Raw genomic sequence first — 27622 nt, forward strand, 5'->3', positions numbered from 1 at the left:
CTGATCTTTAGACTCGAGATTCTTAAAAAATTATTCAGACTCTTAAAAAGCTATTGGTAGGAAACCAAAGAAAGTTTATGAGAGGTTTGTCTATAAATGCTGCCCAAGGACTATATTAAAAAGGACTCTGTGAAATAAGAAATGACAACACAAAAGCTAAGACCATCAAAAGAAATGTCACCAGTTCACAAAAACACAAACAAACCAAAACAACAAAAAAGAGTGAAATTAGAAAAAAATAATTCCGACATCTGGTTTAATTTTGATCCTAAAATTTAGGATACTTATTATTTGTGATTCTTTGACTATTAACAGATGTTATGAAAAAAATATAGTTTTTTGCAATTATGAGGTTGTTTATTTCCACAGAGTGAAGGGTAAAGGAAAATTAGATAAATTAGTTTTGCTGTTTCTCTACATAAATGCCAGATATTAAATACTCCAGTATTTATAGTTTTCTAGGAAGCAAAAACAAAAAAAAAGGGTTGAAATTATCAGTAAAATGTAGACTTCATCTTGTAAATTACAATAAATTATCCTGAAAAGAAAACCTGGGGAGTAAGGAAAGTGAGAGAAAATTTCTCTGATACTCTTCAAGACACAGCTAAAATTACAGCTATGTTAATAGAGTCCATACAAGCTAGTTAATTTTATACTGTTGAAAACTGACTCCCCTTGAATATCTGATGCATAATTTTAAACACAAACTACAGTATTCTGGCAATATTTTTTGCTATCTAGTATTTCAATGCCAGACACGATGAATCTGGAGCATTATGGGATACCCCTGAGCTCTTGACATTCTACTGAGACTGTGCTGCAGCTTAGGTACTTTTAATAACTTCTCTTCCTTTTCTCCTTAAATATGGCTTATGGTAGCCAACTCTAGCTAAACTGAAAACAACAGGGAATACTACTGAGTACAGCAATCCCAACTATAATTATTATGAACAGGTTGATACATACACATTATCAACTACACAATTCATTGGTTTTGGATGAGTGAAGACAGAAGTACACCTGAGCTGCAACACAGGTGGGAAGAAAACAAAATCAAGTAGTTTGGTATTTAATTTTTATGAAGTGGTTTTACTTCATGGACTGCCTTTCTGGAATCACTGGACTACAGATCATTCTGCTAATTAATGTAACAGGACAACATTGCACAGCTGAAACAAGATCTGTGGCAGAATTTCTAACTGCTGTACGTTTGATCTTGCATATTCTGGCAGCTCTTTTCACAGTGAATTGGTTGTCTGAAGTTCATACTGATTTTAATACATTGTGTATATAAAATACTAACATAGTGCAGCATATCAATCCAAGTAAAAGCAGCTGTTACCCTAGAAAAAATGATGAATAACGTTAATCTCAACTTAACGCTTCCTTAAAAGACCCCAATATTGACTACTTGTATTTTAGCAGAATCTTCAAAAGAGAACTGAGACTGCCACTATACTAGATGACAACAGCCCCCACAAAACATGGCAAACCTTTTGAAGACTGATGCAAAAAGACTTTGAGGTCACTTCAAACCATTTCAACAAATTATTTTCTAAGAGCAAGCAGTGTGAATACTGTAGCACTCTGTTAAGGATTTCTCACATTTTGGAAAAATAGTTGCAATTGTCTGAAAAATATATGTCAGAGAGAATTCTTTTTATATACATATACCAAAGTTCAACAGAAAAATTCTGCATCTGAAAATAATAGTTCAAGAAACACATAGAAATGTTTAGATTTTTAAATCAGTACCTTCTGAAGAGTACTTGTCAAATAATACCTTCTCTTTGATTCATTCCTACTTATCTCTATGTTATAATACTAAACAAATTAGCAAGTATTTGTATCACACAAAGCTGCTGCATCCACTGTGTATGTATCATGTATTACAAGTAAAACCAGTGCTAGCTATAATATATGCCTGAAGTCCAGACCAGATATTAAAAGAAGCATAGACTTAAATTAAATTTACATTGGTTGACAAAGCTCTATCTCATTACCTGTCCACACAGTTAATGTCTTGACCCTCTACCAAAAAGCAACACACAATCTTTTTTTATCTGAAGAGCTCAGGTCCTGTAATCCACAAAGTTCTTAGGATACAAGGACATCTCAAAGATTCAGTTTATGTTGTACAGGGGGAACTTCAAACTATGAGGTCAATTACATAACCAACAGTTTGGAGGCAGCAAGACCCTTCCCTGCAGCTGAAATGGGCTTCTTTTACCTCATTTGGTAGTGAAGGCTCTGACTTATTTAAGTGCTGTTTCTTCCTCCTCTTTCTGCAATGTCAACAAATCAAATTAAATGGCAAAGGAACAACTAATTGACCAAAAGAAAATACTTTTTTCCTAACTGAAAAGCAGCAATCAGCTGATTGTCTCTGAAGTATTAGTTCCACAAGTTTCTGTAAAAGAATACTATCAACATCACTTTTATCAGTAAGCTCAAACTTTCTCAGCTGGCGCTTGGAAAATCAGAAGATGGGAGCTGTATTGATAAACAGCATGTTGACTAAATCACTTAATTAAACTTTTAAAATGCAATTTAAATACTCTCCCTAAACCCACTAAATTTTTATTTTGAATGTACAAGTGTATTTTGTTCACTGTGCTTTTTATGGAACATTTCACTTGATGGATTTAATACCTTAGATCAATATCAATTCAATATTCTTTGACTTCCCTAATTAAAGGAAACAGAAGAATTGAGATAATAACTATTTCTTTTCAGCTAGCATACACATGATGGCTCGCAAATTAACACAATCTAATATATAGGAGAAATATTCATAATTACAGACTTTGTCAATAAAAGAGTGAACCAACTGTGCATGTCTCTGACTTCCTAAAGAAACAAGAATGCTAATCAGTTCATTAGGGGGCTTTGGGTTGTGATATTTAGCGACAGGATGTAATGGCCTGCTTGTCCATGGAGCTTAATTGTACTCAGGATGAAAAATTATTTTCTACAAAGCACTATCCTTCTTTTTTAAGACTTCCTGCTGTTTTTTTTTTTTTTTTATGACCCACATGCTTTTCAAGACATCATCACCATTCAGATTTCCTTGTCATATGAATAGAAGTAAAAACAGGTCCAGGTTTCATCATGCTGTGCAGGATTATCTAACCTTTACATCAAACCTTTTCTGCTTTGTAATTCATTGAAGTTCCTATTTTCCTAAAAGTGAGCTGCTTTAATTAGTGTGTTCACAGACATGACTAAAAGCTGTATGCAACTATGCTGTTTAGAAATTGCTGTCTGACTGCTAGGTCAGGTAGTAGGTGAGGGTAAACTATTTCTGTTCATAATATTTACTATTCAAAATATTGTATTTGAATAGTCTAATACAATTAAATATGTAGTATGGCTATTGTACGGACTTAAAGAGCACAGTCGCCTGTCTCAAACACTCCTTAGGCCACAGAAGGATGTTGATGTGAGATAAGAACAGAAGGGAGCGACAGGATGTTTCTAACCTGGCAGAGGTGAGATCTGGGTAGCAAATCCTGATTAATGCATCCAGACAACAATTCCCACTGTAGAAATCTGTGTAAAGAAGCAACTGCAAATACAAATATCACTGGTCAAACAAAGACCATCCCAAGTTATGAGCTAGATGGGCAACTCTGACTACTGAAGATGCCCTTCCATAAATATGCCTCCTAGGGACTATAAATTAAGCCACTGTGACAGGAACTCAAGATAAGAGATAGCTGGTACTATTGTTGGGTGTTATCTCAGACCTAGGGGAAGGTAACAAAGATGGGGAGAAGAATAGATCACTGATAATGGACACAAAGAATGCAGAATTTCTAGAAAGTCCAATTTCCAAGTCAAAGTCCATTTCCTTTTGACTAGGAAAGACAACTCAGCAACTGTGCTGAAATCAGCTCCAGCTGGGTGCAAGGTAATTCTGGCAGGGGAAGATCACAACCCACTGAACCAAGAAAAGCACTGACTCAAACAAAGAGAAAGACTGAGCACAGGACTAACAGCAAGAGAACTGTGTAGCCAATGACCATTAATGCATTTGTTTGCTAAAATGTATAAATAGTGAAAAGTTTCAACCACCTCAGGACAAACCACAACCAAGAAGCCCAAGGTGAAGGAAGACTAACAGCAAACCACTGGATCCAGGTGTGGGGACTATCTCCTGCTTTACATCCCCTTTCCCCCTACCAACCCACATTTACTGTTAAATAAAATGTGCATTATTCACTTCAGCATATGGTCTCAGGTCACTAATCAGACTTTAATAGTTGGTTTTACTATTATTTACTATATTTGGTAATAATAGTTTGGTTTTACTATTATTTACTATATTTACTATTAAACTATGATTTATTCCAAGTAAGACCAAATATTTATTTTGCCAGGTTCTGACAGCAGTCAATACCCAACAATTAGGAAAAGCAAGGAGGAAACAAAACTTGGCAAATGTAGCATGATAATTCAGTTTCTAGCAATCTGTATGTTAGTCATTCTTCTGAGCTAAAGCTGCCTCTAGGCTACTGTTAGCCACCTATCTAGGCCTTATATGAAATTCATTCACATTTTCAGTTTAATTGTCTGTAGTCTGTGGAAACATTTCTGTTAGTGTGTTTTAACCTGCTGGACAGTATTTCACGTGGGATGAACCCATGGTTAATTAAAGACACAAAGAATATATTCCTCTCTTTCCTTCTGCATGGGACACAAAATTACAAGTATTTTTACTGTATTTTCTTAACTTTTTTGATTTTCTGCCATCAGAGAATTACTCTGTATATCAGAGTATATATTATACAGAGTATATACTCTGTATATCAGTCTATAATCACTGAAGTTCACTTGCTGTTTTGTCAGCATCTGCCAGTATCTCCCTTTGATGTGAGGATTTTTTTCAAAGATATTAATAACAAAAAAGTAATCAAACCACTTTTTAACCTAAGAAATTTCTTTCCTTATAAGTCTTTGTGAAAACACTTTGTTGAAACATGGATAGAAATTCAGTTATGTTCTATTGACTTCTTACCTTTATCTGCATGCTGCAATAGACCTGCAAAGGATGCTTTCTCTTTACAAAACACACAATGACTCTCTGCCATCACATTTTAGCTCCACTTAATACATGTTCATTTCTCATTTAGTCTTCATCAGTTTTCTTGGTAGCAAAGCCTGACTTGAAAATCCTCCTCCTAACCCTTCTAAAAAACTTGTGGGCTTCTTTTCAGCTTTGACCTGGTCTAGTGAAAGGTGTTCCTGCCTATAGCAGAGGGGTTGAAACCAGATGATCCTTGAGATTCCTTCCAACCCAAATTATTCTACGATTCTTCAATTGCATGATTCCTTTGTGCCTCCAGCGAGCTTAGTTCATGTAAGAGTCTGTAGTCCATTAAGTTTATATTTGAGTTAATTTTGAATTTTTTTCAAGTGTTTTGTGACCACTGTTTACTCCTGGGCATTTATTGCTATGTATTTTATATTAAGAAAAGTAATTCTACTGATTCCTTCCTTTAACATCATCCTTCCAATTAAAATATTACACAGTAGGGTCAACTAAAATTCTCCCTAAAGAAAATTGATGGAAAGAACAAATTTAACTTTATGGCTATGACTTATCTTCTTAACAGACATTGATAATCCACATCTTCTCCAGCAGGATTAGAGCTTTTGAGATGCCTGAAAAAGACAAATTGTAGGTCCTCCTTTGCATTTTCTAAGATGATCACTATCCTTTTTAAGCGATCAGTAAACTCTAATGGTCTTCATATATGGGGATGGAATTTCAATCCCAGAAAAAGTTTATGCTACTTATTGACAAGGTCTGCCTACCTACTCTGTCTTAAATACAATTTATAACTTTTTATCACGGTATTCCACTCACTTCTGCCAGGAAGTTTCATAAATGCCCAAAAAGTGAGTAACACAAGGGGAAATGAGGCATCCTACATAATAATTTTTGAATATTAGATGTTTGGTATTAGCATATAATAGATATAAATTACATTTTTATTTATCCACTTTTCTCTTGATTTTTCTTCTTAAATTTTTGGGAGGATTCACTCATTCTCAACTGAATTTTGCTAATTTAGTTCTTATCTTTTTTTATAACTACATATCCAAGGAAGGCTGTATTCTATCTGTTCCTTCAAAATCTAGTCATTAGAAAAAAAAATGCAAAAAGTTAGAGGGTATTTGAAGACCCTGCATCATGACTATTTCAGATTAGATGATTGTTGTAGGTCTCTTCCAACTGAAATAGTCTATTATATTCTAACAGATAAAAAAGGGCCTGTCCTTTTTCATAGTTTAGATTTTTTAACAAGTGCTTTCCATTCCTAACTTCCTAGACTATATATAATTTTCAAAACAAAACACAGACTTTGTGAGTCCTAGCAATATTCTCCAAAAGCTCCCATGGATATATTTTTCTCTAATTTCCTGGCAATATTTTATCTCTTGCCTTCAGGACCCATCTCCTAGTTCTCCTATTATGCTGTCAGTTTCTTCAGGATCAAAGTTATGTTTCATATTGTAGAGACACCATGCTGGGGGGTTGCAATGTATTTCCCAAAAACACACTGAGCTGGAAGAAAAGGCATCACATTAAACAGAACAAACTCAACAACAAAATACCCAACTTTACAAAAAATCAGTAACAACACTGGAAGGTAAAGATAACCCACAGCAGCCACAGAAGGCCTGAAGTTAAGTTGTAAACACTTGGGTTGCAGTGCATCTAACAAAGACAGAACTGGCCCTCACATAGGAAGAGCCAGCACATCCACCTGGCCTCAGGGTCATTTGCTATGGCTTGTGTAATAGGATGAGATGAATCAAGAGGACTGTGTCCCAAGTCCTCCAGCCTTTGTACATAACAAAGCAGTCTTCCAGCTAGGTAACAACTTAACCATGCCTGCAGAGAAAATTTCAATCTGTCTGCTCATATTTCTGCTTCCAGATTAGTCTTGGTGCCAAGCATATATGGCCAACATTTGCTAGAGAGGTTTAAGTGAAAGAATGACATTTTTTCCAGTTTAATTAATTATCTTGATGTCACAAGGTATTCTTATGAAAGGCAGTGAAATTGGCTGCAATATTTGGAGTAAATAGTGAAAAAAAGAATTTTGGCAAAAATAACACCAGAAAACAGTTTTTATGGGCTATGAATCTCATTTCTGAAATAACAGAAATTTTCTGGTTCTGTGGTTGCATGTACAAAAACATTTACAGTGATAATGTATACACTAGAAAAAAAGAGACACAGGGTGACACATTTTTCTAAGAGATTCTGACATAAAAAATGCCATGTAACACTACAGTGCTTAACATTCCTATTATAACTTCTCATTACTAAGTTAAGAAACTCATATATAGTATAAAAGCCAACAGTAAGCATTTTTTCCTCAACCATTCCACTTCAGAGGAATCCTTTAATTGAACTGTACACGTATTTAGTTTTTGAGAGGAAAAACAAGTAATATTTTTCAAAAATACATGCTACAAACTAGACAGAAGTTATGCAAAGAAATTTAAAATTTAAAGCAATGCAGTAAAATTACTTAGGGATTTTTGACTTGTTTTGTTTTTTAACAGTGCCTCAAAGGATATTGACATTTTTGCTACAAACTTATCGTGCTTATCTTCAGGAACTGGAAAAGTCTGCAAATCCTTCTCAAGCTGTTGAAGTTGCCTCTCCATATGCTTGAGGCTCTTCTCCAGGTTTTCTGCTGAGACTAAAATACAGAACATTCATTCTGTTAACACACTAAACAAAAACCATTGTTTCCAAAATGCAAGAGTTAAAACCTTAGCCAAGTCAGCATCCTACACTGTTAATTCTGCAATAAAAGCACACTGAACAAATTACAATGTAAGATGAGGACGTCACTCGACAATGTTCAGCTCTCCTCTCTTATGCAGATTCCTTATTCTCACTAGATGTATGCTGTTTGAATGTTGTATTTACATCTGTTTTTATGCCCAAGGTTTTGCATTGCAATTAATGCTCTGTTTTAGTGAAAGTGAGGCATACATATGCCAGTCTTTCTCTTCTGATTAACCAAAGGACAAGTTTTCAAGATATTCTAAGAACCACAAAGCTTTTCTCCATCTCATTCTGTTAAAACAGAAAATACAAACATTTTTATGAATGATCATGAAGAAAATAAGATTCTCAAACACAGAAAATTGGGCCATGCATCTATGCATAAAACCCAAACCTCAGTTCTCTAGTTTAAAAGCACTATGTACGGTAAAAAACACAACAGAATTTGTTGGAACAAAAGTGCCAGCCAAGCATTTGAGAGGGTACAACAGAGCAATACAGGGACTTAGGAAAAAGAAAGGAGTGGAGCTAAAGCACCAGGGATTCAGAGAAGGATAAAAAAAACCCAAAAATTTTCTTTGCCAATGTCGTGGTTTGACGTGGAAATGAATTTTTTCAGGAAGTTGGTAGTCAAACCAATCAGTGGTTAGGTTTGGATATTGGCACCTGGAGTGACCACGGAAGGTAATGATACACCTCTGAGAACACAGGGGGTTAAAAGCAGGAACTCCCAGGGGAGCTCTCTCTTTGGTTCTGGTCAAGGTGCTGTGCAGACCTCCCCTGCCCAGCCATGGGGCTGGGTGGGGGAGGGGAAGCCATGTGGCCTGGTCGAGGTGAGCCGAGGGGGCTGAAGGACTGGAACCAAGCCAGCTCCTGTAGAAGGGTAAAAAGAAGTAGAAATGCCTTTGTCCCCCGCCCCAGCGGGAAGGAGATAGAGAGTCCGACAGTGCCTGTAAATTTGCTGGCGGAGGAGAAGGAGAAAGGGGAGGGAAGATGCCCAGTGGGGGAGTTAGAATTTTCGGCAGAGATTGCAGCCATCCAGAGAGTCTGAATTTTTAACCGTTTCCTGAGAAATTAAGGCTTTGTAAAATATTACTCCTCCTCGATTTAAAGTAGAAGAGAGACAGTCTGAGATCTAGGATGTTAGAAGAGGAAATTTTTAAGTAGAAGGAGATAATAGAGTAGCTTGTGGCTCGACTTTTCTTGTTAGCCATAGACTGAACCAAATTCTCCTACAATAGAGACTACATTTTAGGGGGATGTAGCAGTGAACCAAAGAGACCTGCTTCAGCAACTACCAACACAGGAATGGAGAGAAAAGAGAAAAGTTGAAGAAAGAATAGTAATGCCCTCTGTCTTCAGGAAGAAGATTATCTCTATTCTTAGACCCTCGGCCCCAGGGGGAAATGGGGGGGGACTGTAGTCCCAAGATGAGAAGTGGAACTGTTGTCTCTTTTGGTCCGTGGTAAAGCATCCTTAAAGGAGCCCTATGAGCAGTCTGTCCATGCATGGTAGTGAGAGCACTGTGACACAGAGAGTGTCACACTGGCAGATTTTCTCCGGGCAGTTGCCATGTGTGACATGGAAACACAAGGGTGGCAATTGTGTTTCCTGGGGGAGTCTGTGGTGAAAGAGAGACTTCTCTCTCCCTTGATGGACTGAGTATTGATTATCTGAAGGGTGGCAACTTAATCGGGAATCCTGGGTGGTGTCTCACTGTAGTTTTGTTAGAAATTAATTAAGAAGAAGAAGAGTGTTTTAAAGGGTCATCATCCTAGATTTAGTGTCTGTGTTTTTTATAGTAGTAGTAGTAGCTTAATAAGGTTTTTTCTTTTGTTATTAAGCTTGAGCCTGCTCCGCTCTATTCCTGATCACATCTCACAGCAATTATTTGAGAAAGTGCATGTTCATAAGGCGCTGACATTGCGCCAGTGTCAAACCATAACAGCCAGGAAAAGAGAGATAGAACTTTCATCCATTTGAAGCAATGCATGTAAAGCTGAATGCTTGATCTGTAAATAGTTGATTGAAATATCAAGATGACCAGAGTAATTTTAGGATACTTAGAATGTATTCTTTCTTAGATCTATATTATTACTATAGATCTTTCTTAGATCTATATTATCTATATATTATTGGTTTAAACTCATTTTTGATTATTTATGAAGTCAACTTAACATTTAATTAAGTTTGATATGAGCAATACATAAAGAGGTAAGAACACACTGTGAATTCTAGTCTAACAACTTTTTTTTCTTTTTAATTATTTATTTCATTCATAATATACTGTAAATATCTGTAAAGGTACAGATATTTGTAATATCTGTAAAGGTACCTTCATCTCACCATAGGATTTGTAGTAGATCCCTGATTTCATACACCAAATAGTTATGTGAGAGAAAACATAAAATACATAGAATAAACACATCCTTCTCTGATACAAGCCTGACAGAGTCCCCAAATAACCACAGTAAAATGCTGCATAGCAACTACAATCCCATTCATAGCAGAAAAGTTAAGACAACTATAAAATGATCCATGGCAATGTGATAAATTTTTTTATAATCATCATTTAAAAAAGCCTCTGGTTACTCAAAAAATAGTTTCTCAATTGTATGTTAGACTTGCACATTTTGACTCAGCAACTGGTAAACCAAAATCATCACCAGTTAGGTCAGTTGGCTTCAGTAGTTAAAAAACTGCTTTGTTTGGGAAGCATAGCTAAAATTAAAAGCTGACAATTAGAAGCTGACTAAGATGTGTCAGTCTTCACTGGCCCCAGTAACAAACCTGATTTTAATAGAAAGTCATACTTCTGCTGTTGTGAGAAGCATCTGAGGGTTAGGCACACACCATTTTGTGTAATTGATGCTAAGAAACACAGAATACAACAACTTGTGTGTAGTCTAACTATTGATTGGACTCTTCACAAGACCGTTTATCTTGCATAAAGAGTTCATAGTATAAATTAATGTGACATATACATATCGTACATATTGTACATGTCAAAATTATGAGAGCTGGCAAGGAACAGTGATTTAAAAATACAAAAGCCCAACTCACCAAAAAATCCTCTACACCAATTGCAGGCAGCAGCTGAGTAACAGCTACACTTTTACCCAGATGAGAAACCCAGCAAAATAACTCAGTGCCTAGAGCTGATTAACAGGTACTATACCAGATTTTCAAGCTCTTGCTTCCAGCAAAGACAGTTTTTCACTCTAGTACTTCAGTTTTTTTAACATTGGACATTTACATATTTGATCAAGAATCTTTATCTGTGTTTTGTCATGAAGAGGTTTTTTTTTCCTCTGTCACGATCTTAGGTTATTCTTGAACTTAAGATTTCAGCATGCCTTTGATTTCAGTAGTGTGTAACTATTAGATATATTTTCTTTTAAGACAATATTTCTGATGATAGCCTGAAGTAAAGGCTAGTTCACAATATGCTGCTATTAATTTTGGTACTATTGTCTTTGCAGCTTTCAATTTAGTGAAAACAGATTTAAAAAAATCAAACCTCTAAATATAACCAGCTCTTCCAAAAAAACATAATATAAAATAATTGCCAGCCTTTTCTTGTGTGCCCCTGAAAGATATGGTATAAAATCTGAAGGGACATAGAAGAGTGGCAGAAAATTAAAAAAAACTCCTTAACTTTAACCCCTAATCCTGGAAGAATTCAGAAAAAAACCCAAGCCAAACTGAAGTACACAACTCATAAGCTAGTTAAAAAATAAAGTCAAACCCTGAGGTTCTGAATGTCAGTGAGCCCACAAAGCAAAGCTGCCTGCTGAATACAATGCATTAGTGCCTAAACAATCGCCTACTTAGACCTGCTCATACCCCCTAAGCTCTCACAGCCCTCTTCCAGAATGGCTCCTGCTATTTTTATAAGAAATAATTAGATTTCCTATCATCTGTTTTTTTATGGTTAAGACAACTTCGTTCTTAGGGCTTCTGAATCTGGTTTTCTAATATCACAATTATTCCAGAAGCCTCTTCACCTGCTTCTGTATTCAAATATTTCTGCACAGTGTTTCAGGTGATGACTCATCAGCCCTTTAATTTTTGCATTACAATTTCTCCAGTTATTCTGGGAATACCTTATCTGATTAACTTACAATAAAATATCCTTTTTTTTCTTGACCAAAGCCCTTATTACAGTATCAAGATGCATGATCTTGTACTTCATGCTCTTGATTTTCATTTCTTTTATTCTGCTTCATCAGGATCACCCAGTGATGACAACCCAATACCCCTCTCATCTGGCAAACTATCTAACCCTGTGTCAGAAATGTTCATTGGTGCAATCCACAATTTTTTTTTGACCATGCTCCTTTTAAGACAGTATTTTGTTTCTTCTACTTTTTATTTTAATATTCTTCCACTTTTTATTCTAATATACTTTTTATTCTAATATTCTAATATTTATTGAATATTCTCCCACTGTACATAATATCAAGTGCTTTACTGAAGTCAACATAAATTTTATGGGATTGAAAAAAAAGAAAAAAATTGATAACCAAAGCTATCAATAAATTCATTTTTATTTTATGTTACTCTCATTAACCTCTCCCTGTGTTGGATTATTCTTTCCTTTATAAATCTTCATATCGATAAAGTCAGATATAGAGACATGAAATTGCTCAAATCATTATTTTTTCGGTTTCTTGAATATTCTATAGTACCACAACATTACAATAGCCACAGAAAATCTTGATAAAATGTACGTATTAAACTTCTAGTTTTATCGCAATTATCTCAGGATGCAGAATTATGGAACTGGTATTTACGGTATGAGAATACAGTACTCTGAATTTTCTTCTTTCAAAAAATTCCTGTGGAGAATTTTCACTCCCATCTCTCCCATCCCCAGATCATTATTCTTGCCTAAAACTAAAACAATATTAAACTAGCTTTGAAACTATACCTGTTTTATCTTAAATATAAAAATAATTCTCCAAAGTGAAGCAATACTTGCATGTTGTCTCATTTTTATTGCTGCAAACCTTCTGCTACTTTTTGCATCAGTCAATATTTCAGACATCTTATATGCCCACACTCTATGACAATTTGCTTGGATGTTGCCATCTCCTAATCTTGATTTCATCCTCTTGCCTACAGGTATTTTTCTTCCCTTGTGCTATTATGGCCCCGTTATTCTGAAAGAGTGACAGTGAAAAACTGACCTCTAGCCTGATACAAAAAATAATATCATATTATTAAAAAATATTCTAGAAATATACTATTGGTTTTGCTATGTGAAAATTACACTGGACTGATTGAGTTTACTGAATAATTCTCTAAAATTGTCATCATATTATAAATGCAGCATTTAAAAGTAAGGTTAAATGACAAAAGACAGCCCAAAAAGCCCAATAACCAACAAAAAAAAAACTCATCCATATTTTCAGGTGGATTTAGAGCACTAACAAAGAAATATTGCAGAGGAAAAGTACTGAATGCTTCTGTAAGCACCAGTAAAGGTCTGAAATATCCCTTAACAGTAGCATAAGATCTACTTGGATATACTCAGTGTCACACAGCACTGAAAATATAAAAATTATGGGTTTTTTTCTCCCAAAATAATGATTTCCCTTGTCTCTACAGCCATTTTCTGGTTTTCTTGCCTTTTCTCTCCCCTTTCTTCTTTGTGTGTGTGTGCCTAAGGTGCATACAATATTCCTTTTGAGAACTTTTTTCCCCCAAAGCTCTGACAATGCCACTGGCTCTTTAGCACTCAGACTTTGCCTTCTGTAGCCAAAGCGGACGTTAGTTTCATACAGGAAAAAAAGCACCTAAATAGGATTTTTGTCTCCTATTTTGAGTTCAAATATGAGCACACTACTGTAGTGTAACTGGTAAACAATGTGGAAGCATTTTTGTACCCAGTTCACCAGTACTATCATCAGTAGTATTAGGTCTCCAATCTTACAGCAACTATGCCCTATACTACCTCCACAAGAACCCTGGCTGCTGGACTTGTTATAAACTTCAAGAGCCTCCTGGGAGAAATGCAGTCTGACACCACAGCTCTTTTTATAATGTATAGTGTAAGCTCAGAAATCATTAATATGGGAAACAGCTGAAAACAGAAACACCTGAATGACAATTCACCGATTGTCAGTTATTCATCCCTGAGCTGCTACTGAAAGAAAGAAGCAGCTGCTAAAGCAAGCAGGAAAAAATGGCCAAGCAACAGGATACGGCACCAACCCTGAGCACAGCAATCAAGGTCCCCCACTGTTGCATAGCACACAGTGATATGGTACAGTGGTGGACCAGGATCTGTCAAGAGACAAAGCCATCTTATAAAAGAAGAAATTCAATTCAGAGGAGGGAGCAGAAAGAAGACCCTTGCATCAGTTGCAGCTTCCCTTGCTATTTTTCATTAATATAGTTTAAACTTCATGTTTTCAGTTTGGTTCCTAGATTTTTTAAATTTTGAAGTGAAATTAATTATCTATAAAAAAAAAACACATGAAGTTTCAAAAAGGAGAAAATGGATACATTACTTGTAAAGCTGTGATGAGTTAATGTCTTTCAGATAAAGGAGTATCTGCAGCTTTATAGAGTTAGTACAATATGAAAGACTCAATACACAGTCCTCTCTCACACCTGTAAGGTCTGTGTAAATTAAAGTCAATCAAGTAAAACAGCAGCCTGCATAAATACTATATAAAACTTTATAATACCATAAAAAAAGAAATTAGTAAATTGTACTGAATTACCAAAATATTTCTTGTCTGGAATACTAACAGAAAATCAGGGAAGTCATTATGTTTAAAAGAAAGGACAGCTTTAATTATATAAATCTTCAGGAACTGTCATATCTGTAAGCTCATTAGCTGCAATGAAAGTTCCTCCTGCTGATCTAAGAGCACTTAGAAAACGGATTTGTTACACTTCAAAGTAAAAAGGTATCTTTAATTCATGTACTGTAACAGTGAATTAAATCTACTTCTAGTATTACAAAAGTAAAAACTACAACTTTAGTATACAATGGAAAGAAACCAAAACCAAAAATTAAATACCTTAAATACCCTGAAGCAAACTTCAATTGCACAGGTCATATGTCCCTTACTGTTTGCCTCTCAAAATTCGATTTTAAAAACTATTTTTCCTGCAACAATTAATTTACATACTGTGATTATTCAATCATTTATAAAATACTATAAAATACATTAGCTTCACCATTAACTTGGTGCAATCACTTGACACTGCTTTTGAAGTCTTACAAGCTATTTTAACAGCTCACTGTATGATCACTGGACAATGTTTAATGAAATTAAAGAAGCATGAATGTTTCTTCTGGAAAGCATAAAAAGAAAATGAGTTGCTAAACATTGTAATGTTCTAATGTTCACCATTTTGAATAAGAAATACTTGAAAGAGAAGTTTTAAGAATGAGCAAGTATAAAACAAAAAAAGATCCAAGGCATGCTACAAATAGGCTGACTCATACAATGGCAGTCATGTCAAGGAAGAATTCTAAAAAAAAGCATCCTTTAAGAAACTTGTTTTGAGAAACCTGTAGAAGAATCAATAATTACTTGAAGATGATCAAGCCAAAACTAACAAGTGCACAACAGAGTTCCATTTTTATATATAAATACATATGTTCAACTTCAGGTTTTCTGTTAATATTGTTTAAATGGCATTCACACATTTTCTACCACATTTATTTTGATTTATAATTTAAAGAAGACCTGCAAATAATACCTTTATGCCAGATAAAGAATGTGAAATTATTGTATCTGAAGACATGAATATGCAGACAGGTAATAAAACCAGCTCAATAAAATCCAGGTTCCAACAAAGGTATAGGAGAATAGAATATTCTTCTCTAACTTCATTGATTTATTCTTGGAAAATATTTATAAAAATTACTTCAGAAAACAAAGTTCAGTAAAACCATGAAGGGAATTTAATTCCACCACCTGTACAAGGCCCTAACCTTTGCCAGGACAAAAGCTAGACAAAAGCTATGATTTAAAAACAAGTACTGGAACAAAATACTATCTCTGGTTCAGGGAGATATTGAACAATATATTAATATGACAGAAAAGCAGGGAAGAGTGATGTTGTCTCTTCACCCAACAACTTTGAGGAACAAAGCAGCATATGTGTGAATAGAACCTTTCTATTGGATGATGGGAAAAACCAAGGCTGGCTTCCTCCCTTCTGTGCTACAAGCAGCCTGTAACCTTTAGATGTAACATTTGGATCCAGTGGTTTTCCAGATTTACTGGAAGTGTAAATTGCCTCCCAGATATGCAAATCAGGATGGATTGTTTCTACTAAAACCTAAATTACAGTATCTTAGAATGGAGGAAATCCTCTAAGCCCTCAGTACCAAAGCTCTGTTCTACCACAACAAGTTTGGTTTTTTTTTTCTGGAATACACATATTTGACTATATAAAGACTTTTGATTACTTCCCCTCTATCACTGTTCCTAGTAGGCATAATGATGGCTTGTAATATCTGCTGTAATATCTGCCATGATTTTCCAGCTCTATTGGTCAGCTTGTTAGACTTCATCAGCATTATCAGTAATACATGAGACCATTACAGTGGATGTGAATGAACAGATTCACAGACTTTATAACTGACCTTCTGCTGAGCTCAAGCAAAAATAGCCACATCATTAAAAATTTACTGTACAAAAGTTGGTGCATATTAAATCAACTTGCTTCATAAAAATGTACTTTTGCAGAAGTACTAAAAGGTTTTAAAAAACTCTGAGTTACAGTGTCTGTGATCTGCTGGGTTTTCCAAAATTCCAGTGCAGCAGGAATCTTTCAAAAACAGAATGGAGTTTTGCAGGTAGAAAAACAAGTATAAACAAACACACTGATACCCTAATCTGTTAAAAATATCCTAAGCCTTCATCTTTTTCACACAGTAAAACTGAAATGCAAAATGCATCTCAGAATACACTGTAGTAAATTCAATATATAAACTTGAAAACATGATCATTGATTTCCATCCTACTTCATACTGAGTGAGATCAAAGACTCAACTAGTCACTACCAGATGCCTAGAACAGAACAAAAAACCTGGACTAACTAGTAATTTTACTGACTACTCTCTGAATTGTCAGTGATCTAGATCTCAGAATTTTTCCAGAAACCAGTCAGCAGTGTTAAATAAGACAATTGTCTACACTGAAAATACTGCCTTCTATTAAGGATAAACTCAAGCACAATACATACAGTAACATATTAGTGATGAAAAAAAAATCAGTTACCAGTTAACATTGAAAATAATGCCAAACACACCAAATTAATACATAGCAGAAACTGTTTCTATTACCAGTATAAACAGTTAGGTGAAGGGCTTGAAGCATTTGACAGCTAATTAAAAATAATTGAACTTTTCCAGAGTTACAATACACCAAGCAAAACTGGAAATTTTAAGAAGCAGAAAGTGAACTCTATGTAAGCAACCACTATCTCAAGTCCTCTATCAGAGGCAGGTTTTGCAAAGTTGAATTTTGTGGCAGGAGACTGACTGAGGTATGAGAGTGACACTCTACAAAGCATTACAGATAAACTGTGATGTTTGCCAAACTGACATAAATTAAAATATTTTTAACTGAGCCCATCCAATCACCTTTTTCCTGCTAGGGAAGGACAGTGCTAAGGTACCATCAATTTCTACCTCCATGCTTTGTCTGTTTAAATTACTTAAATTGATAAAATGTGGTAAAGGCACTTTTAATTAAGAAATAAATTTCAAAAAGCTCTGCTGGTGCTTATACAGAGATTCTATATTGCATGATGAAACTACAAATTTTTCCAGACTTCCAGTGTTACTATTGAATGAAAAAGATACATGTAGGGAAGACAAAACTGTTCCATGTTTTGAACAAAATAAAATAAAGTGATGCCATGACAGCCTTTCTACATGTCTGAATTAACTGAAAATAACTTTTAAAAGAAATCCAACATGGAAAATGGTTCTAGAAAATATGTTAGAGGAAATGTAACGGGAAGTCCTGTAGTAAATATTAAAGGACCAAACAATAAGTATTTTCAAGATCATTTGCAGCAGCTTAAATTACTGATCTGTGATACTGCCTATTAATATCTATTTTTAAAATATTGTTAGTAAAAAATAAGCATCATCTTATACACAAGACACTGTAATGTGTCAAAATCAAAACTTTTAGTTAGTCACACAAACCTTTACTAGCTTTATCCAAATGCTGAAAATCCTCAACAAAATTCAGGACATCCTGATAGCTTTCTTCACACACTTCTACAAGAAAATGAAGCAACGTTGTTTTCTGGTCTGCCGACTTTGTGTCCTTCAGCTGGGAAGGGGGAAAAAAATAAATGTAAAAACACTGAGAAAAATTTTATTTCTGGCCATTTTTATGATTGATATATATTAGTAATTATTCATCTGAGAAAGGAAAGAGCAAATTATTAGAGTAGTAAATTTTTTTTTAAAGACAGCAATGGGCTGTTTCATTTTCCCCCCTTGCTAAAAATCCCTAGAAAGGTTGCACTAAGTATTTTTTCATTTAATGCAACTTTTGTGTTCAGTATTAAAAAACAGTACACATATTTCTTTTAAAAATGCAATTATTTCAACAATATAGGGATATTTACAAAACTGTGAATAAGCACATGAAAGTGCAAAAAGGAAAAATTGAAGTTAAATCAGCAAAATCTAACTATACATAATGCACGTATCCACTGATTACATTATTTCCTTTTAATGTATGACATTAACTTTGGCCTAAAAATATTTATGTAGTGGAAGCCACACAACCTCAACATGCACAAGTTCCTGTTATCAATTCTCAATACAGTAAATAAGAGTTCATAGGTCTCATTATCTAAAAATGCTGACTTAAAGAATTCTGAAGCGTAAAGCTTTCTATCTGGACTCTTTATACATACAAAATTATTTTCAAGCATGGCCACTTTAAAACATGCACCTACATGTGTAAAAACACTAACAATTGACAACTGACAAACACTTCTGTTATAGTCTTTCAAAAGAGATCTTCTTTTAAATCAAAGACATTTCTATAAATAGAAAATGACATCACATATGAAAGTGTTTATTCACTACTTAAGAACTATTTCTGCATTAAAAAATTAGCAGGAATAGTATACAGGCATGTAGGCACAAAGTAAACAGGAGTAAAGAGGGCTGCCACAATTACACAAAGACTTGTCCATCTGAATATCACGGCACCAAGTCCTTAACACAGTATTGATTTTTCATAATTAACTCTAAAAAGTCTGTTTATTTCCAAAGATCAAAATGCTACAATGCTGAGATATCCTCTCCCAGAGCATGCATGTTGTCCTTCAGAAAAGTGGATTAATAACACAGTTTTCCAAATAAACAGGAAATGGATCACATATATATATCAAACCCCAAAAATATATTCTAGGAACCTCACTGTATGCAATGTTATAAAATATGTTACTTCTGTTGTATTAGGAACCTCAGTGAAAGATGTCTCAATAACACCACAAAAAATTTCTACAATGTGACACTGTGGTACATGTAATACACCGTGACACATAACAATAGTTAGCTATAAATATGCACCTGTGTTATAAACATGCATATAATTTTAATACATCAGTAATTAACGAGTGATTGAGTATTAGCATATAAATATTGTATCTCTCTTCTGAGATTACTCACGGCTGCTCTCTGATGCAGAAGAACTAATACAGTTATTCATTCCATACTTTCATTATCTATATACATCAATTCCCTCTCCTATATCTAGTATTCCATGGTTATCTTCAAAATCTTCACATTCTAGATCTTAATAAATTATTTCTCCAAGATAAATTCTGACTTTTGATCCTGCTCTGCAAAGTGCTTATATCAATTACCATCACATTCTTTTCATAAATATATTTTTTGTCTTGTGCATTAAAAAAACAGAGAATATAACCAGACCTAGGACAGATTCTTGTAAAATTATACTTAAGTAAATGCACCAAATTGGATAAAGAATCTTTAGTATCTTCCTTCTGAATATGTTCCTCAACAAGTTGTATTTTTAACTCAATCACTTCATCTACAATGTATTAACTCTAGCTGGATGACTCATGCTTAATGCTTACTTTAGACTAGGGAAAGAATATAACTTATTCTTTATGAATATTTATGTCATAGGTATCGCAATCAACACTCAGTGAAAGAATTCTTCTGAAGTCTGGCAGAATCAGGGTTATTAGTTTCATGAATGTAGGACTTAACATATTGTGTTTTCTCTTGTGCAAAAGGATAAAGAAACAGAAAGACAAAGAGTACATATAAAGTTTCAAATAAGTCCTTCTTTGTAAGAACTATATGGGCACTCTGAAGATTGTTCAGTAATCTCCAGAGAGCACAGGGAAAAAAAGAAAAACAACACTAAATATGGGAAAGGTAATTAGCATTAGAATGGATTATAAATGAACACCCAGAAAAGTATAGACACGTTGTTGTATATATCTTATACAAAAGTTGAAATTGTGAAAATTTAAGAAAAATCAGAAGCAAGAAACTGATGAAACTAAACAACATAAGAAGAGAATCACATAAGGAGTAAATTCACGTCCAAAGGAAAACATAAATGTATTAAAACACATTAAAATGTGATAGATGTCTTGGAAGTGCTCAGATGTTAAAATTACAAAACTGCTATGATCACAGTGATCAGGTCCTTACGTAACGTTATTTAGTTTGGGTTTTTTACTATTCCCTCAAAATAGAACCACTTAAAAGTGATTAAATGCAAATCAGTTTTAAGATGACTATTCATGGATTAGCTGTACTGTTGAAACTATCAACTAATGTCAATAATAAGGAAAAAAAATAGTAAGCAAATAATTAACTGCTGGAAAAACATCAAAACCAGAGTATTTATGCAGCATAATAAAACAAAAAAAAAAGTTAATGTAATACTCAGCATGGACATTTTAAAACTCACTTTACACAGCGAGCTGAGATTATATCCAAAGGTCTGTGCATTCCGAGAACCTGCATTCATGTAGTTTCCCATTAACAATACTAGTTCCAGTAGCTTGCTAAAGCTTTTGCTCTTCTTTATCTCTTCACAGGCAGCACTGACAGCCATGATGTCAGGTTTGATGTTGTTCACCTGCTCCTCAAACTGAAGCTTAAAAAGAATAGCACTGAGCCGTGGCTGTAGTCTCTTCACGTTGCTCATCTGATTGAAAAGAAAAACAGAAGAATTCCTTTAGAATTCATGGTACACTTTGGCACTGTACAAATGCATACGCTCTGAAATGATTTATTGGTGTGACAGGCTTGAAGAAGCAATATATCTGCTATAACTGATAGCAAATGAATGAATGAATGAGAGACACTTGGGTAAGCAACTGAAATCCCATCTTATGGTTAATAGGAACTGCTCCCATCCTTTCCAAATAACTAGTATGTGTAAGCAATAAAAGATAAAGTGTCATCATATATCACATCTGTCAACTCATATACCAAGTCCTATAAAACTAATCCAAGTTTATGACCCAGTAGTTGCAAAGGAATTAAAGTAGTTCACAAATTTCGTATAAGTCTGGATGTACCAAAACAAGACAAATCTCATTTTCTGGTGCAAATATTTGAAAGCTGACATCAATAAAGGCCTATGATAAACTTGCAGGAAAATAACAGTTTTGAAAAAATCTTTGAAACACTTAATATAGCATACACTAATATATACCAATATTCATACCCCCTACACTCCTGTATACTAATCTAATACAGTTCATTAGGTGCAGCTGAATGCTTCCAGGAAAACAGGTTCTGTAGATCATATATAAAAGACTTGGCTTTTTCTATGGCTTACTGATCGTGTATTTTCAACAGAAATTTTGACTTTCTTATATACTAGGTAACTGAATTCTCACTCCAGACATACTTTGCACGTTGTTTACTACATCCACACAAGGAACACTAAAAAATTATTCAATGAGCTGCTTATCTTATTTTCCCCTATCCCTGTTTTCTCATCATTTTCATGAATTCCATAGGATCTCCTTCCTCATAATTGTCTTCTTCCTTCTCAAGGCAAGGTTCAACACAATAATTTCTTTACAATTCCCAGAATCCTAAACTAAGTTTTTATTTTTTTTTCTTAATAAAGACCACATTATTTCCAGCTATCAGTATTTCTTAATGCAAGAAAGAAGTGCAATAATATTGGCACTTCTCCTACAAAGCAGCAGGCTTCATATAATGGCCTTAAACTTTTGCCTTTAAATTGGACATATTCCCCTCCAAACCACAGTGGTACCTTAAGGGTTTTACAGAATATTTCTCAAAACAGATCTAGTCTACCAATGTGAAAATTCCTCTGACAATGTAGCATTCATAAGTCATATGGCACTGATTATCCCCAGAGACTCAGTGTAAAGGATAATGGTGACAATGTGTCCATTTTCAGTTTAAATTGAAACTGAAGGCTGTCTCATCCAAAGGGTTTGATATAGAAGCAGAAGAGGATGGAATTTACAATCTATTTTATTGGTTTTACTGTGATCATAGAAGAAAATAAAATCAGGTAGAGTTAACATTTTATGTCACTAGGCCATTTCAGAAATGTGTGCATAGCTGTGCAGCCACATTATGATGTCTCATTGAAGTAAACACACCATTTTGCATTTTAGTTCAGGTAAAAATTCTGGATGTAAAATAAGAAATCATTTCCACTAACTGTACTTTGGTTTTCATCATAGAGCAGATCACATAATCAGGATGTCTTTCAACTTAAACTAGGTTGAAAATCAATTGTTGTATTTTAGTTGACTGACTGCCTCCAGCCTAGTCGTCAAGTAAAACACTTAATATGTACACTTAAAACACTTAAACTGTACTTAAAATGTACACTTTGAACATTATTAGCTCAGTACCAACTGTAGGCAGATATTCTGTTCTTACACTACATGAAACAGCATCCAACAAGTGTGGTAAAATTCTTACTTAAGAAAGGATAAATAAGGATAATGGCACTTGAATTTGAACTGGGCATTTCACAGCAAAATAGAAACAGAGATACCTAAATTCCACATGAAATTAACACAGTACTCTAACAACTTTTTACCTAATTTAAGAATAACTACAGAAAAGAATGTTAAGGTAGTGGACAGAGACAAGTGTCATAAATTCATTCTCCAAGCTCTGTCAGGAAGAATCACTTCTAACTCCTTTTCCTCAATTATCTTACTAAATTTGTATATGTACTACTACTTCTCAGCATCTTGAAAACATGTTTTTAGTTTTAAGTTTTGTCCTAAAGTTAGCCAGAAAAAAAATGAGACTAGACTAGGAAATAATCCCCACAATATTCCATTGAAATTATCTAGATTTTTAGTATTTAATACCCTACTCAGGGTGCAAGAGAGATGATCATTAATATTAAACCATAGAAACTAAAAAAATGCAGTGTAAGTTGCATTGATTTTAAACAGTATTGAACTCAAGATACTACTGAATCACCAGATGTATCATTTGTTGACTCTTGGCTTTTCAGATAGGCAGATCCTCTAAACTGAAATAATCACGCACTTTAGACCACAAAGATGTGTTGCACAAATATGAGCATACACATCTGCATAAAAGGTGCAAAGTTTTCATCAGAACCACTTGAGCTACAAGAAATTCAGATGCCCAGTATGTAAGTATGTAATTCTTAAAGCTGAATGCAGAAATATGTAATCTTAAAAATTAGAAACAGGAACACATGCCAGAAACACAACAGAAATGCCACTGGGATTGCTATTACTGCTATTACTGGTATTATTGTTGTTGAAAATGCTCTGAAATCCATGCACAATGCATGTTGTTGGTATTATTTCTTTACCTGTTTGCTAAGTCAATAATTGAGAAGAGTTCCTTAAGTAACATATGGCTTTTTTTGTGACATGTAGTTCAAGTTATATTCAAAATGTAAAACCCATACACCCCACCACAAGAGGTGCTAAGAATTTAAGTGTGGCAATGCTGACCATCTTATGTTAACACCCTGTATTTTTTTATAATCAGCATATAAGGACATAAGTTTACGTCAGTCTTGATAGTGGAATTCTGAAAACAAACAATCCAAATAACTAAAACAGGAAGTTGAATTAGAAACCTATAGATGTCAGAGAACTCAGTGTACAGGTAATGAATTGTACTACTTTTTAAGTAATAGTCCACAAGAAGAGTCTCACTACAACCAAGTCCACATGAAAACTGACTTATGAGTTGAGCTACCCAGTAGCAGCTCTCAGAGATCTCACATCCAACAGCAAAGACAGGTTTTTCTCTCAAATACAGCATAAATCACAAGGCAACTACAAGAATGTGCAATCTGATATATGTGTACTCTCACTATCTTTTCTGTTGATGTCAAGTAAAGCATCTCAGAAGTTCCACTGACACTGCATTTTGATCACTGAAGGGGTTTCATTCCTGTCACAAGCTCATAGAAAAAAAAACACTGCAAGTGCTTCAGTTTCATACCTTCTTTAAAAGGAACGACAGTGCTGAGACTGTCAGACCACCTGAAAATGTTCTCATACAAAAAGTAAAATAACAGTTACAGCCAAGCTGACTAAAGAGAGCAAACTGGAACACCATTGCCTGTGGATAATGTATGGCTTTCACCTCTGCAGCATCAGTGAACTCCTAAGAGTGCAGAGGTAAAAACTGAGAATTCCTGATACTTATCTTTAAACCCAGGCACTTGAAAAACAGGAAAAAATCAAATAGGAAAGGACTGATACCTTAACAGATATTTTATCATGTTTAAAGAAGATAAAAGAACATCCTGCTCCATTGGAAAAGGACAGCCAACATGCCTAAATCTTAGTGAAAAACAGCAGATGATTTCCAGTGAAAAAGATTTCCAGAATCTTCTGGAAAGATCAAACATTATTTCACAGTATGGGAAGTCAATTCGCAATAAAAATCAGTATTTTTGTTGAAATGTTTTTATGTATATATGGAAATAGTACGTCTTTCTTCACCTTTGACATATTCTTTTTCCCCAAGGAAATGATAATAAAGTCAGGAACTGCCAACACAAAATTCAAATTACTTAAGAGAAATTGAGTACATATATATGCATACATATATGTGTGTATACATGCAAACAATTGAACTAATGGTGTTTCAGCTCTATTAGCAGTGATGGAGAGCATGTCCTGCTACTCTGCTTCTCCAGCCTGAATTATAAACAGCTTGAACTACTAACTAAGTTTCTTGCAAATCCAATATTTTCCTAAAGGATGTTCAGAGCAGAATAGGAGGCAGTGAATTGTAAGCGACACAAGGACAACACCTATCAATTACGTCCTAGCTGTACACAGGCAGCCTTCTCTTGTCTTGTGGATGACAGTGCACGGATTCACAGCACAGAAAATCCCTGGTACTCTTTAGGATTGCATTATGTTCAACAAAGATGGCCCAGCAAGATCAGTGAGCATATGTCAGAATTGCCAATGGGGGCTACAACACAGCTGTCAAAATAAGCTGAGCTTACAGTCTTCGTGCTGAAATTCACAGGAAGGTAAGTTGTGTGAAAAGAAAGTGGTCTTTTTCTTTTGTTTTATCCAACAAATACAATTAGATGGACTGACATCTTGATCAGTATGAAATGCAGACAGCTTTTGTTTCTCCAAGTTGAAACCAGACAATGATATTTTCCTAAAAAGGAATCTTCCAAGAAGGGGAGGGTCCAAATTTCCCAAATTCTTCGATTTTTAGCCAGCCTAACAGATGTCTGAAAGGCTATTTTCATTAAAAGACACATATGGAGCAGATGCTGCTAGACTGAAAAGGTTTCCTTGTGAGAAACCAAGTCAAGAGTTTAATATAGGTAAAAATCCTCTGTAAAACCTCTAATCCATACAGGTAGCAAAAATAAATCTATTAACACCAGAAGTCAAGGGCAGATGTCATTGAGGAATTTAAAATCAAATATTTTAGTATCAAACCAAGTGGAATAAATCAGATGTAAAAGTAAATCAGATGTAACTGTATTCCAGATCAAAAAATCTGACTTGAAAATAAATGCCTCATTTTCTGTCTGGCTACTATTAGGAATCCACCTCCTAATGAAAAGTCTACTTTAAGGAATATCCCAAAACAGAGGTAATGAAGACACAAGATCAAGGTCTGGATGAGAATGTCTCAAAATCATGACAGCAAGTGTAGCACTTCCCATCAGGTTGAACCATCATAACAATTCCCACAAAGAAGTGGAATTTGATGTTACATAGGTAGCAGCTGATTCTGATGTCTTTGAAGTGACAGACATGACCCATTACAAAAAGTTCAGGCCTCCAACCATTCCTATCTGGTATCATCTTCTCTACTGACCCAACAAGGTGTGTCCCAGTTAATTTCCTAAGAAGGAAGATATGTGTCTATGATCATGACAGTACTGCTAAGGAAAAAACACTCCACTGTAGAGCTTCTGTAGCCCTGTCAATAGCAGATTCAGTAATGACTGGGGAATTTTTTTCCATATGGTTATTTGGTGTATTTGGAACCACAGTTAATCTGTGGCAAAAACACTCTGACATGTCATATAAGTAAATGCTGCAGAAGACAGTTTGCATGACTTGGAGAAAGTTCCTCAGTTCTTGGAGCTCAGCACTTGGAGCTCCACTGATCTCTAATGTCTGAAGCTGGAAAGGTGAAATATCAGCATATTAATTTCAGGCTCTAGGGATTTAATAAGTACTGATCAGCCTCAAGGTTCTTTCAGCACAGCTGCCCTACACTAACCAGTCATTTGGACACCTAACTCAATTTAGGTGGCTAAATTCCAAGAAAGCCTTGAATTTGCTAAGTCAAAACAGCAGGATCATGGTCCTTACTCAACACAGAAGTGTCTTCCTTATGATGTGTAAAGCATGACATGAACATTAGAGGGTTGCTTACATTAGTAGTGAAGAAAAACATTAAATCTGATCCAGGACAGGCTCTTAACAGAACGTGCAAAGTGAATGGCTGAAAGCAAAAGATGGGGATCCTTCAGAGAAATAACGTTCCTGCTCTGAAGGTGTAGCAAATCTGCCAAGAAGAAAACTGAGATAGTCTGTGTGTGGGCTAGAACAAATAATAAACACCCACTTAGCCATCTGAATTAATATCAGGCAGTAAGACAAATTTTTTTAAACTGTTCTTTACATTAACTACACAAAATGGTTTTACCAGAACTAAACAGAGATAAGAGTAAGATCTGCTTGTACTGAAGCATTTACAGGAGCACTCATCTATAATATGGCATCACAATCTTTCACTGATGGAAAGGAAGTAATATAAGCAAATCCAATGGCAATTGCAAATAGTCAGATCAGTGCAGATCATTCGTGATGGCCATTTTTAGAAGGCATTTCTGGAGCCTTGCTCTCCACCCTTACCTAGGTTCAATGTTTGAAATACGTCAATATTACAGGAGTTAAGGATTTTCTCCTTCACAACAGCATAGGTAACTTGACTGCAATTTATCATAAAGACTTTTTAACTGTCACAGATGGCATATAAAAGAAAGTTAATTTTTGGCAACACTCCTGGAAAGGCTGGAAATACTGATAGAACACACTGACAAGGCAGAGCAGCAGACACACATGACATCTAGAAGACACAGAAGATAAGGTTTGCAGATAGAAATTAACACAATCAAAATACCTCACAGCCCAGATGCACTTCAGTACTTCAGAATTTTAAACAGAGTGAAATGTCAGTAGGTATGGCTGTGTCCAAGCATCAAGTATTAAGAAAGGCAGAGTACGCCTCTGCAGAAGCAGTGATAGTATATT

The 27622-nt window shown here is 34.9% G+C and overlaps 1 protein-coding gene across 4 annotated transcripts in view; it reads right to left on the minus strand.

Annotated features, from left to right (window-relative positions):
- DIAPH3 (diaphanous related formin 3) overlaps nucleotides 1–27622 on the minus strand; it is a 205633-nt gene that overhangs the window by 77130 nt on the left and 100881 nt on the right. For 3 of the 4 annotated variants that reach the window (XM_068182284.1, XM_068182283.1, XM_068182282.1), the window contains 3 exons: nucleotides 20779–21018; nucleotides 18009–18138; nucleotides 7513–7724 (listed from right to left, as the gene is read on the minus strand). In XM_068182284.1, coding sequence (XP_068038385.1) covers nucleotides 7528–7724; nucleotides 18009–18138; nucleotides 20779–21018 — 567 coding nt within the window. In that variant the 3' untranslated portion in view covers nucleotides 7513–7527. Of the gene's footprint in view, nucleotides 1–7512; nucleotides 7725–18008; nucleotides 18139–20778; nucleotides 21019–27622 lie in introns of those variants that run through there. The other variant, XM_068182285.1, reaches the window with a different exon arrangement.

Source organism: Anomalospiza imberbis, chromosome 2, assembly GCF_031753505.1.
Source record: "Anomalospiza imberbis isolate Cuckoo-Finch-1a 21T00152 chromosome 2, ASM3175350v1, whole genome shotgun sequence".
NCBI lineage: Eukaryota > Metazoa > Chordata > Aves > Passeriformes > Viduidae > Anomalospiza > Anomalospiza imberbis.